Source organism: Cricetulus griseus, chromosome 5 (genome assembly GCF_003668045.3).
Source record: "Cricetulus griseus strain 17A/GY chromosome 5, alternate assembly CriGri-PICRH-1.0, whole genome shotgun sequence".
Classification (NCBI taxonomy): domain Eukaryota; kingdom Metazoa; phylum Chordata; class Mammalia; order Rodentia; family Cricetidae; genus Cricetulus; species Cricetulus griseus.
In genome coordinates, this window is record NC_048598.1 from 60,589,379 (window position 1) to 60,603,645 (window position 14,267).

At 40.0% G+C, this 14,267-nt stretch overlaps 2 protein-coding genes across 9 annotated transcripts in view; one reads left to right on the forward strand and one right to left on the reverse strand.

The window, feature by feature from the left end:
* The window catches only part of R3hdm1 (R3H domain containing 1), a 129,058-nt gene that overhangs the window by 9,461 nt on the left and 105,330 nt on the right, over positions 1 to 14,267 (reverse strand). For all 8 annotated transcript variants that reach the window (XM_027417747.2, XM_027417742.2, XM_027417743.2 and 5 more), the window contains 3 exons: positions 14,064 to 14,215; positions 4,866 to 4,969; positions 761 to 933 (listed from right to left, as the gene is read on the reverse strand). In XM_027417747.2, coding sequence (XP_027273548.1) covers positions 761 to 933; positions 4,866 to 4,969; positions 14,064 to 14,215 — 429 coding nt within the window. The remainder of the gene's footprint in view (positions 1 to 760; positions 934 to 4,865; positions 4,970 to 14,063; positions 14,216 to 14,267) is intronic.
* LOC100766274 (elongin-C-like) lies at positions 9,288 to 9,661 on the forward strand. Its single transcript, XM_035444887.1, has one exon. The coding sequence runs from the start codon at positions 9,323 to 9,325 to the stop codon at positions 9,659 to 9,661; it is 339 nt and encodes a 112-aa protein (XP_035300778.1). The 5' UTR covers positions 9,288 to 9,322.

Consider the following 14,267-nt stretch of genomic DNA (forward strand, 5'->3'; position numbering starts at 1 on the left):
TGTAATTGTGAATGTAAGCACTAAGACACTGCTCCAGCACAGTGCCTGCCTGCCTTCATCATCCCTGCCATAATGATCATGGACTCTAACCCTCTGGAACACTGAGCCCCAATAAATGATTTACTTATAAGTTGCCTTGGTCATGGTGTATCTTCATAGCAATAGAAAAGTAACAAAGACACCTGGTGCTTGATGTTTTTTATTTGCCAAACGTGCAATTCTGCTTCAGCTTTCTAAATGCTGCAAATATAAAGACATGAACTAGCATGCCTAGCTCTCTTGACATTTTTTAGGTCAAATTTATTTTGAATTTAAATAGTTGGCAAATAAAAGTAAGGTATAAGGGGGCTGGAGAGATGACTCAGAGGTTAAGAGCACTGGTGCCCTCTTCTAGTGGAAGCAGAATGTTGTATGCAAAATAAAAAAGTAAGGTATAAGGATAATGAGTTTGCGGCCAGCCTAGGCTACAGAATACCTTATTTTAAAAGTCAGAAAATAATATTGGAATACTGATATTAATGCCTGGATGTAAGGACTGTTCAAATGTCCCTATTAATCTAAGAAGGATTTCAAATACACTGTTGTCATCATATGTGATGAAAGGGTTGTTTCTACATAATAAACCAAACCATATGTAGTGGCTTATAGCTTTAATCTCAGGGAGGCAGAGGCAAGTAAAACAATGTGATCCCAACCACAGTACTACATACACATCAAGACTCTGACTCAAAAACAACAAACTGATAACAAAATGTCTTACCTGGACAATATTATCTATGTTGCTAAATTCCATACACTTCTGCCCTCGCTGATGGTCACAGTAATATTTGTTTTGTTTCCACTGTGGGGGTGAGTGTGCCCGAGATTGTGAATTGTTTGGTAGATTGAGCTGCATCATCACCATTCCTCCACCAGGTGGCTGCTGTGGCATAGCTGGAAATCGGGATAATTAGTAAACTGAAATCAGTGTGTTTTAAGCAACTAATGGTGATTTTGGAATACTAAGAAAACAACATTAATTTCACATTTCTGAATTAGGTCTTATACCAATGTATACGAGCCAGATATAAGCTCTAGTGCAGCCTGCTACATATAAGTGGTGTGTGTTTAAAAAGGCACTAAAAGAAAACCTGGAATCCCAGCACTCAAAACACTGAGGTCAAAGAATCATGCCTGTGCTAGCCTGGTATTTCAAATAAACAAAAAACTTAAACCTTCAAGAAAACAAAAACAAGCAAACAAAAGCTTCAAAAAAACCAAAAAGACAAAAAACAAGAAGCTGGAATTCTTTAGACTTCAACATATGGAAGGACCTAGTAGAGAACAGCACAAAATATATACTTTATAAATGTTCCTAATGTGTAAAATAGATGTTTTCCAAATAAAGACAAACTTTATGAGTATTTTACCAAAAATAAGGGGAAGGCCAGTCATGGTGGTGCATACCTTTAATCCCAAGAGGCATGCAGATCTCTGTGAGTTTGAGGCAAGCATGGTTGACATAGAGTTCCAGGACAGCTAGGGCTACATTGAGAGACCATGTCTCAAAACAAAACAAAACAAAACAAAACAAACCAAAAAACCTAAACCCAAATTCAACCAACAAGAAAACAGAAACAAAAATAAGAAGAAAAGTTATATTTGTACAGGGTGAACTAGCAGAGAAAATATGGTCCAAGGGGGTCACAGAGCCCAATTTTAGTACTTTGAAAAATTCTATCTCAGAAAATTACTTCACATTTTTTAGTCTGCTTTCTCACTTGAAAAAGGAGGCTAGGTAGGACTAATATGGTTGATTTTATATAGAGTTGCAATATATATATTATATATGCACTTTGCTAAGGGCTGGCAATATTCCTCAGTGGGTAAAGGTGCCTGCCACCAAGTTGGATGACCTGATCTCTAGGACCTACATGGGGAGGGAACACCTCCTAAAAGCTGTTCCCTGACTTTCACATATGCACCATAGAATGAGACAGACACCCCTAATACTTTGCTAATTGTGCAGTACAGATAATTAAGGGTACCTTCTTATTTTTCTTGCATACATAGTACTGCTACAGCATTTAAAAATATATTTATTGCTGGGTGGTGTTGCTGAATGCCTTTAATCACAGCACTAGGGAGGAGAGATAGGCAGATCTCTGTGAGTTCGAAGTCAGCCTAGTCTACAGTGTGAGTTTCAGGACAGGCTCCAAAGCTACAGAGAAACCCTGTCTCGAAATAAATAAATATATCTATTTTGTGTATGTGTGTATGCACGCACACACAGGGGCACATGGATGGAAATTGGACAACTTCCATCTTGTTGAAGCAGGTACGGTCTCTAGCTGTGCTGTATGCTTCATGGCCTTTGAGCGTTGCAGTGATTCTGCCTGCCTTTCATCTATCATAGAAGTACTATGGGACTGGAGACATGGTTCAGTAGTTAAGAGCTCTGGCTGCTCTTCTATAAGTTCTCAGTTCAATTCCCAGCAACCACATGATCGATCACAATCATCTGTAATGAGATGTAGTGCCCTCTTCTGGCATGCAGACATACATGTGGGCAGAACACTATACATAATAAATAAATCTTTAAAAAAAAAAAAAAGTACTAAGATTACATGTGTGCCACTACACTCAGCTTTCCTTTTTGGGGGTGGGGGATGTGTACATGGCAGGGGTGATGGTAGTTCATTCAGACAAGATCTCATTTTAAAGACCTTCCTGGCCTTGAATTCAGAGATCTGCCTGCCTCTGTTTCCTGGATGCTGCATTAAAAGTATTTACTACCACACTTTTATTTATTTATTTATTTTTATCGTATGTTCCACAGATCAATTCTGGATTGTCAAGCTTAGGTGACTAATGCCTTTAACCACTGAGTCATATCCAAGGTCCCATTTTTAGAGGTCAGTATGTACTTTACCTGGTATCAAGAACATTAAGCTGGGGGCTGGAGAGATGGCTCAGAGGTTAAGAGCACCAGCTGTTCTTCCAGAGGTCCTGAGTTCAATTCCCAGCAACCAACCACATGGTGGCTCACAACCATCCACTATGAGATCCGGTGCCCTCTTCTGGTGTGCAGATATACACCAGAATAAGCAGAATGTTGTATACATAATAAATAAATAAAATCTTAAAAAAAAAGAACATTAAGCTGTGTGAGATAGGGCCTGTGCTCTTGTCTTCAGGACCTTAGTTGGCACTACAGTAATTCTAATGGTGGTTCCAATTCCCTACATATAAAATCAACTTGACTGGGCAGACTGTCTCAAGGTTTCCTAAGCCTCTACTGAAAGTAGCCCAGGCTAGATACAGCCTCAGCTAGTCCTTTACTGACATCTCTTATTGTTTATCTATCAACGAGTCACCACAGGAAAATACAGTGTAATGCTAAAGATTTGTATAAGATCTTATAGAAGCAGAGGACAGCATTAACGCTTTCTAAGATCTGGAGAAACATTTGAACAAAGAGAGGATCTAGGGAACAGGCAAACTTAGGAGAAGGAAAAACAGTAAAACAAGTTCTTCTGGAGTGAAACAGTGTAATTCTCAGCACCAAGGAGGCTGAGACAAGAGAGGAGCCGTGAATTTGAGACCAGCCTGAGGCCAGAGTAAGTTATAGGCTAGTTTTGCTTCAAAGACAGACCCAGTTTCAAAAGGGGGTAAAAAGAAAATTATAGGGGCAAGAGAGATGGCTCAGTGGTTAAGAGCACTGACTGTTCTTCCAAAGGATCCGGGTTCAACTCCCAGCACAATATGAGACCTCACAATGTCTGTAACTCCACTATCTAACAACTCCACAAAGATACATGCAGGTAAAACATAAATGCACATAAAAACAAATAAATTAGGGCTGGAGAGATGGCTCAGAGGTTAAGAGCACTGGCTGTTCTTCCAGAGGTCCTGAGTTCAATTCCCAGCAACCACATGGTGGCTCACAACCATCTGTAATGAGATCTGGTTCCTTCTTCTGGTGTGCAGGCATACATGTAGGCAGAACACTGTATACATAATCAATAAGTAAAATTAAATAAATAAATAAATAAATAACTCACAGAGACCCACCTGCCTCTGCCTCCCGAGTGCTGGGACTAAAGGAGTGCACCACCACTGCTTGGCCTTTCTTTTTTTTTCTTTTTTTTCTTTTGAGATTTATTTTTATGTTTTATATATATGGTGTTTTGTCTGTGTGGATGTATATATGTGCAGCATGTATATGCAGTGTCTGAGGACTCCACAAGAAAATAGATCCCTTAGAACTGGAGTTACAGCCGATCTTAGCCATCATATGGGTGCTAGGAACTGAACAAGGGTCTGTTGGAAGAGCAGACTGATTAGACATAGCTCCAGCCCATATTTGTTTTTTTTTATTCAAGAGAATGGCATGAAGAAATTTCTACTACAGAACAATGCTTTTGTAACTATGTGTGTGTGTTGGGAAATAGACAAAATAGTGACTTTGTGTGACAGGGAGGCAGCCTCTGCACTATTCACGAGATGGAGGCTGTACTAAGAGGAGGAAATACTGAGGCTGACATGCTTTTGAACTTCTGGGTAGATATGCCCACAATTTGCTACATGATTTTGTTTCAGTAGGAGCAAGAGTTACCAGGTGTTAATAAAAGGTAGTACTGAGGCCTTAGGCTGATCTGATTACCCAGAAAAATCTAGAGAATTATCAAGAGGGTTTAGGAAAGGATCCCCAAGACTAGCAAGCTCACAAAGGTGGGAGAATGAAGGCAGAAGAATGAGCCTAGTATTAGAAAAAGCAGGCTTGAGCTGCACATGCCAACCTGACTCACCACAGTACATGTGAGTACAGGTCAGCATTCTGCCAGCTGAGAACCATGACCTCTGTGACAGCTGTCTAGGCATACCTGCACATTGATGGCCTTGGAGCTGTTGAGAACTGCATGGTGATGTGGTTCGAGGAAACTGTACTTGTTCTGACCCTGGATGTTGTAAGTAACCGACTGCAGAGCTATAAAGTAAAACAACAAAGAAGACAATAAAATGAAATGCAGATGACTAAAGAGTTCCTCCAAATTTATGTAAATGGATATATTTTCTTCAAAGTGGCAGGCAGGAGTCAAACTTCATTTAGCTCTTCTCTGAACTGTGATCATTCAGTAAAAACCACTTTACATTCAAAGCACTGACCAAGACACTGAAAACCAATCTCATAATCGTATCACTGAAAATTTTATAATCATTCTAACATTTCTGTGGTAGTATTCAAATAGTAATTTAAAAAAGAAGTCACACTGGACAGTGATGGTGCATGCCTTTAATCCCAGTACTCAGTAGGCAAAAGCAGATGGATCTCTGTGAGTTCAGGACCAGCCTGGTTTACAGACTGAGATCTAAGTCAGGGCTACACAGTGAAACCCAGTCTGGAAATAAAAACAAAAACACCTAAAACAACAAAAAAAGAAGGCCCTTTTTCTTTTTCTTTCAAGACAGGGTTTCTCTGTAGCTTTGGAGCCTGTCAGGTTGGCCTCCAACTCACAGAGATCCACCTGTCTCTGCCTCCCGAATGCTGGGATTAAAGGAATGGGCCACCACCGCTAAGGTCAGAAGTCGCTAATTTATAATATAAAAAGTAGTGTAATTGGTACTGGAGAGATGGCTCAGTGATTAAGAGTACTGGCTGCTCTTCCAGAGGTCCTGAGTTCAATTCCAAGCAACCACATGGTGGCTCACAACCATCTGTAATGAGATATGGTGCCCTCTTCTGGTGGTCAGGCACCCATGCAGGCAGAACCATATATATATATATAATTAAATACATAACAAAACTAAATAAGGAAAAATAAATAAGGAAATATAAATAAGGAAAAATAAAAAAGGAAAAATGTAGGAAAGATAAAGGCAATAAAACACTCTGACATATTTTAACATTAAAACAGGAAGAAATAGCAGGGTGTTGGTGGTGCACGCCTTTAATCCCAGCACTTGGGAGGCAAAGGCAGGAGGATCTCTGTGAGTTCGAGACCAGCCTGGTCTACAAGAGCTAGTTCCAGGACAGCCTCCAAAGCTACAGAGAAACACTGTCTCAAAACAAACAAACAAACAAACAAACAAACAAAATAAAACAAAAACAGGAAGAAATAGAAGGTAATTAGACAAACAAAAACTTGTTAAGATATTTTTGAATAGCATTTAGAGTGAAACTAATATGGATTTACTATAAATCTTCAAAGCTTCTTTTATTAAATTCTTTCAGGATGATTTGAAGTTATAGAATAATAATGAACTATCAAATAGTCAGGACTCATATATATATATATATATATTTATTCATTTTATATACCAAACACAGTTGTCCCTGCTTCCCAGTAGTCAGGAATCTTTATAATAACCTGACCAGTCTCTATTTAGTCATCTCCCTATTGAAAAAGTTCAATACGTATCACTTAGAAACACAAGAATTTCTTGGAACCGTCTCATGTAATTGTACTAAAAAAACACTACTTTGAACTTGACTACCCAATGAATTATAAACTACAAAGACACATGCTAGAAGACACCATAGATATGACCAGTCAAATCCAGAGACAGGAAACTCTCAAGACATACACAGAACTTACAAAACATGTATGAGGTGCACTTTACTTATGTAAGGAATTGTAAGAACAAAACAAAGGAAATGGCATTTACATGCAACTAAACAATCTTTAGGGTTAAATATATTGAAATGTTCATGAATAAAATGATACCTGGAATGTACAGGAGGATGAGTTGGAGAGTTGGCTCAGTGGTAAGAGGCACTCGATGATGCTCTTGCAAAGGACCTAGGTTTGGGACAGCTCACAACTGTCCCAAAACTCCAGTTACAGAGGACCCAATACCCTTTTCTGACCCCCCAGTATATCGGTCATGCATGTGGTGCCTATATATATATATGCAAACACGCATACACATAAAATAATAAATCTTAAAAAACCTCAAATATTACAGGAGTGGGTAGAAGCAGAAGCTTAGATAAAAATACAATAGTCACTGTAAGTGTTAAATGTGAACACACAGAGATTCTATATAAATTTGTTTACATTTACATGGTAAGAAATGCCCAAAGGGGGGAAAAAAAAAAAAAAAAAAAAAGAAATGCCCAAAGGTTGGAGGTATTAACAGTATGCTGTATTTTTAAAGCTTTGTGTTTGATTCCTAGCAATATACACACACATTCATATGCAATTCAGGCTGATGATTCCTTAATATCAATAATTAGCTTTGCTGATTAAGTGGTAGTAAGCCAGTAGTTCAAATAAATTAAAAGAGAAAAGAATTAAAGAGTGTTTAATAAAGTGATCTGAGGGCCTGGAAAAATGGCTTAGAGGTTCACAGTGTTGTTTGTGCCCCTCCACACTAATTTTGCTGTTAATTATGCCCAGAACATAGTACATGAAATCAGTGACCTACAGAAATAATACAGCTTAAGCAACAGTCTGGAGGATTGATTTTTCAGGCTTCCTTGGCCCACAGAGCGCCTCTCACCTGATCTTGCCCACATGCTCTGTCCCTTGATCTCCACACATGTGCTGTGGCACTTGTGTGCCCACTGTCCTTCCACATGTAGTAAGTAAACGTGTGCCCACACCCCTCCCTCAATGTATAAGCAAAATAAACAAAAAGTTGTAATTATTAAAGAAATGAGATAATATAAAAAGGCAATAATTTAGTAGTGAAAAGAACATTTTTCTTTTTACTTTATTCATTCAATTAAAATCTTTGTTACTTATTCTGCTGTTGCCACTAGAAGTAAGTTAAAGAACATACTAGCTTGCCCATAAGAAAAAAAAATTGTGGCAAAAACATTTAACATGAAACCCACCTTAACATTTATTTTCTTTTCCTTATTATTTATTTATATTTGAGACAGGGTTTCACTCTGCAGCCCAGGCTGGCCTACAAATATGTAGACCAGGCTAGCTTGTCAGAAATTTATCTGCCCCTGCTTCCCCAGTGCTGGGATTAAAGGTGTGAGCTACCATATCTGGCATCTTCTGGATCTCACTATGTAGCACTAGCTGGTGTGGAACTCACTCTTGCCTCCAGGATAAAATCGTGTGTGCACACTTTCTTTTTGCAGTATCCTGAACAAGCTTAGTATATGAGTTTTTTTCTTTTTCTTCTTTTTTGGTTTTTCAAGGCAGGGTTTCTCTGTGTAGCTTTGGAGCCTATCCTGGCATTGGCTCTGTAGAACAGGCTGACCTTGAACTCACAGAGATCTACCTGCCGCTGGTGGGATAAAAGGTGTACGCCACCACCGCCCCACCCTAGTACATGAATTTTATCCCCAATTCTAACATTAAAATATTTTTTGAGATTTATGTAATCTTTTGTGTATTGATTATTTGCCTGAATTATGTATATGCACTATGTGTGTGCCTGGTGCCTGGGGAAGGCAGAAGAGGGCTTTAGATTCCCTGGAACTGGGAGTGATAGACGGTTGTGAACCACAGTATGGGTTCTGGCAAACCATCCCAGATCCTCCACAAGAGCAATGAGTGCCCCTAACTACTGGGCCATCTATGTTACCCCAATGCCAACATTATAAAGTACAATATACAGTATACTATTATTAATAGGCACAATGTTATACAGACCTCAAGACTATCTGGCATAGCATAGGATTTATGCCTTACCACTTTTTATTCCTTTCTAGGCTAAGTGTTAGGAATTTTTAATTGATGGTTCCAATATGTCTGAAATATTATGATCTATATTCATTTGCAGCAGAAATAATATTTTCTGTAAAGAATGCTATCATGTTTCAAAAACTGCTTTTAATCACAAATTGAAAGGGTTAAAAATCGCTGGGCAATGGTTGCATAAAACTTTAATCCCAGCATTCAGGAGGCAGAGGCAGGTGGATCTCTTTGAGTTTGAGACTAGCCTGGTCTATAAGAGCTAGCTCAAGGACAGCCTCCAAAGCCACAGAGAAACCCTGCTTGAAAAAAACAAAAACAAAAACAAACAAACAACAATAACAAAGAAACAAACCAAACCAAAAACAACAACAACAACAACAAAAAAACAAAAAACCAAACCCCAACACAATGAGCTCCCTTAGCTTGCAAGCTGCCAGCAGACTGTGCCTCTGCCTCAACAGGAAACTATTAAAGTTCCTGTGGGATCAAGTAGGATTTTTTTTTTTGGTTTTTCGAGACAGGGTTTCTCTGTGGCTTTGGAGGCTGTCCTGGAACTAGCTCTTGTAGACCAGGCTGGTCTCGAACTCACAGAGATCCACCTGCCTCTGCCTCCCAAGTGCTGGGATTAAAGGTGTGTGCCACCAACGCCCAGCGTTCAAATAGGATTTTGTAAGAACATAATGGATGGAGAAGAGAAAACTTATGGTGGCTGTGAAGGCCCTGATGCCATGTATGTCAAGTTAATATCTTCTGATGGCCATGAATTTACTGTAAAAAGAGAACATGCGTTAACATCAGGAACAATAAAGGCCATGCTGAGTGGACCAGGGAAGTTTGCTGAGAATGAAACCAATAAGGTCAATTTTAGAGAGATCCCTTCGAATGTACTATCGAAAGTGTGCATGTATTTCACCTACAAGGTCCGCTACACTAACAGCTCCACCGAGATTCCTGAATTCCCAATTGCACCTGAAATTGTACCGGAACTGCTGATGGCTTCGAACTTCCTAGATTGTTAAATAAAATAAATTATAATAAACTGTTAATTTTTTTCAGTATTAAACAAACAAACAACCCCCCCCAAACCAAACCAAACCAAACCAAAAAAGAGAGAAAGGGTTAAAAATCAAATTAGATAAACCTTAGCAACTTTTCCAGAGTAGAGTAACCCCACCTTGACCTCTGAGTTACCCTGTTCAACCCTGTTCCAAGGAATTAAAACAAAACAAAACAAAACAAAACAAAACAAAACCACTTTCAGGAAAAGTAAAAAGTTAAAAAGGTTCCCTCCCTATGATAACCAATGCAAATATGTAAAATAATGGGGGCTGGAGAGATGGCTCAGTGGTTAAGAGTACTGCCTGCTCTTCCAAAGGTCCTGAGTTCAATTCCCAGCAACCACATAGTGGCTCATGACCATCTGTAACAAGATTTGGTGCCCTCTTCTGGATTGCAGGCATACATGCAGGCCGAACAGTCTACACATAATAAATAAATCTTTAAAAAATAAAATATGTAAAATAATAGGTTGTAATGCCAAAAATATGAATTCCCCTAGCCCCCACGTCAATGAATCCAAAGGTCACCTACTCTTACCCAAACCTGAACAGCCAAGGCATGTACCACCTTGCTTTCGAACCCCTTGTAATCAAGGCTAGGCACCCTTTTCATGCAGCTGCTGTGCCAGTTTGCTGGACAGGGTCCCTGCCGAGGCTTGTAACTTAACATTAAATCTTATGCATTTGCATCAGTGAGTCGGCTCCTTGGCGGTCCTTTTTTTTGTAGTCTCACGAACTTGGCATAACACAAATTTCTACCTAGAAATAACATACTTAGATGCCAAGTAACTCTGCTGTAATATGCCTAGATGTAAGTCTGACAAGATACACACTCGTATAGCCCATTCTACCCCATACTGGTCTATCTACAGCTGGAATAGAGGAGTGCCACTTTGTGATAGGAAAGGCAGTCTAGTGTCTATGCTTACTTCAGCTTACAAGGCTGAATATACCCAGCGAAGGGGGCAGCATACTATTCTCTCACCTTTTTTTCATACCGTTAAGAGTTAACCTATCTGAAAGAAAGCACTGAAGACAGCAAGCAAGGAAAATCCTAGAGCTTCAGCATCTTATAGGTTTCTGTAGTTTGATCTTCTTCCCCCACAAAAGCACTTCAGAAACACCATGCAAGAAACTCAGAAGAGTTTCTTTACTCATGTTCAGCCTTAGGCCAACATAGGAATGGCTGTTTTATTAATTTTTTTCCCCGATAAATAAAAGAAGGCCATTCAGTAAATTTCTCATCCTTCATTATATCTATGTTAGCAAAGATTTCTCTAATATTCTAGAAACACAGCTACACTTAGAAAACATTCATTCTGACCTTCTTGCTTCCACCTCCCTGGTATATCACCACATCTGGTTGTGCTGGACTAGAACCCAGGGTTTCACACATGCTGGGTGGGGCAAGCACTCTCCCAGGCCCTACAAATCCTTTTGGTGGATGATATGACATCTGACCATGACATCAATCTTCATGTAAAAAGGGCAACTTCATTTACGAAAACTCGACCTCATTTTAGTAACCAGTCTCAGACTAGAGAAAGAGTTTGCAAGTTTTTAGTTTGCTGAAGTGGAATTTCACTTGTGCTATATGATAAGTGCTGAGCTTTTACGGTTTGTTTTTCATCTACCTGTTCATTTTTCAGCTTATTGGTAACTGTTCTACTTTCATCGGTTCTTCTGTGACTAAACACCCTGATAAAAAGCAACTTAGGGGAGAAAAAGTTTATTTTAGCTCACTATTCCTGGTTACAGTCTATTATTGAAGGGAAGTCTAGACATCAGAAACTTGACACCACCAGTCACATCACATCCACAGACATGAATACATGTGTGCTTCATGCTAAACTAGCTAGCATTTTCTACTCCTACAATTCAGGATCCAGTTGGTGGTGGCAGCGTATGCCTTTAAGACCAGCACTTGGAAGGCAGAGGCAGGAGGATCTCTGAATTTGAGGCCACCCTGGTCTATCAGAGTGAGTTCCAAGATAGCCAGGGCTACACAGAGAAACCTTGTCTTGAAAAAACTAAACCAAAAACAATTGAGGACCCAGGGAATAGTGTGGGCCCCCTCTACATCAGTTGAGGCCAGCAAGACAACCCCACCCTTACTTCCAGGCATGCCCGAGGCCAGTCAGATCTAGGCATTTCTTCATTGAGATTCTCTTCCCAAGTGATTCTGAGGTTGCTCCAAGCTGACAATTAAAACTAGCTATTGAAGTAAATGATGAGGTATCAGAGCACATTAATGAGCCCTTTGCACTGCTTCTGTCTCTATATGTCATTCTTCAAACTCTCAGACCAGGACTGACCCAGGAACCTGAGACTAGAGCCTTTGATGCATATGCCTGAGTCTCAACCTCAGTCCATTGGCTGGTACCTCAACCCTAAAGCTGAACTCCAGGAGAACAGTCACTATACATTGTCAAAGGGAGGGACGATATTTCTAGGGACAAAGCAAATTAGCATCAGTCAGTCATGTAGGATTCAGGGATGTCTCAAAAGGTGAGAGAATCCCAGTGAGGGTACCCTAGTAGCTGGTAACACGAAGTGCATGAGGAAATAATATGCCAAGCCAGGCCTTTAATCCTAGCACTTGGGAGGCAAAGGCAGGTAGAGCTTTGTGATTTTTAGGCAAATCTGATAGTAAGTTCTAGGCCAGCCAGGACTACATAGTGAGACCCTTAAAGGATTTTTTTTTTTTATTAATTATATACAGTGTTCTGCCTGCATGTCAGAAGAGGGAATCAGCTCTCATCATAGATGATTGTGAACCAATATGTGGTTGCTGGGAATTGAACTCAGGACTTCTGCAAGAGCAGTTAGTGCTCTTAACCTCTGCTCTGAGCCATCTCTTTAGCACCAAACAATTACTTTCTTTAAAAAAAATATTTAAACAACATTTTTTCATTTATTTTACATATCGACCGAAGTTTCCCCTCCCTCCTGTTCCACTCCTCCACTTCCATTTAGAAAGGGGTAGGCCTCCTATGGGCTTGAACAAACTATGGCACATCAAGTTGAAGCAGGACTGAGCTCTTCCCCTTGTATCAAGGCTGGGAAGGGGAACAGATTCCCAGCTAAGTGCCAGGGACAGGTCCTGATCTCACTGCTAGGAGCCTTATAAAGAGACCAACCTACACAACTGTCATACACATGCAGAGAGCCTAGGTTGTTCCCATGGAGGCTCCCTAACTGCTGGTCCTGTGGGTTGCCCTGGCCGGTAAATCCCTCCCCCCTTTCTTCACCAAGACTCTTGGAGCTCAACCCAGTGCTTGGTTGTGGATGGATCTCTGCATCTGCTTCCATCAGTTACTGGATGAAAGCTCTATGATGACAATTAGGGTAGTCACCAATTTGATTGATGATTACAGTAGATGGCCCATTCAGGCACACTCTCCACTATTTCTAGGAGACTTAGCTGCAGTTATACTTGTGGATTCCTGGAGATTTCCCTGGCACTAGGTTTTTCCCTAATCCCAAATGCCACCCTCCCCATCAAGGTGTCTCTTTCATTACGCTCCCCTTCCATCCTGCCTCTTGCACCCAACCTACTCCTTCAAGTTCCCATCCATCTATTTTTCCCCCTCCCCTGGCCCAAACAATTATTTTTTAAGAGATTTATTTTATTTATGTGTAAGCCAGCTGGAGTTATAAGCAATTATTAGCTGCAAGAAATGGGAGCTGAGAACCAAACTCAGGTCCTCTAGAAGAGCAACAAGTGATTTTAACTCCAGCCCCTATTATTATTTTTCATTAGGTGCGGGTGTTTGCATGTGGGCAAGTCAGTGTGCATGAGTGCAGTTGCCTGTGCGGGCCAGAGGCATTAGATCCCCTGAAACTGCAGTTATATACTGTTGTGAGTCACCAACTAGTCTTTACTGCTAAGCCATCTTTCCAGGCTCTATTTTCAAAGATTTTAAATCTGCAAGGCCCTTTTTTTCAAAGGGTCTGGGATAATTAGCTTATACAAACATTTGAAAATTAGTAGAAAAGGGCTTGGGAATGGTTCAGCAATTAAAAGCACAGCTGCTCTTATAGAGGATCCAGGTTCAGTTCCCAGCACCCACATGATAGATCACCTTTCAGTTCCAAGGGATCCAATGCCCTTTTCTGCTCTTCCCTGGGCACTGCACACATGTGTTGCACTTACATACATGCAGAAAAACACATATACATAAAATAAAAATGAATCTAAAACAACGACTAGATAAATAGACAACATCATACCTTTTCTGTTTTGTAAGAGAAAATGATTTTAGTAATTTAATTAACTGTAGCCCTTTGGTCAACTTTCAATGGTGTAGAGCACACTATATTCTTGTGAACAGTGTGAACCAGGTTTTGCAGTCACACTCACCTTAAATTACTTTGTTGACCAGGTGGAATGACACTATAGTAGACTGGCATTCCCGTTGTAGGCAGAGATCCTTGATTAGACTGGTTAGGGAATACAACAGGCTGTTGGTAAGTCTGATGGGCAATTCCTTGAGAACCTTGAGGCAGTGAAACCTAAAATTTGAAAGACAATTTAAATAGAAAAAATGTTTTCTAAACCTTGTAG

Excerpts from the sequence above, each read along its gene's own strand:
- LOC100766274 (XM_035444887.1), top strand. The coding sequence starts at position 9,323 with ATGGATGGAGAAGAGAAAACTTATGGTGGCTGTGAAGGCCCTGATGCC.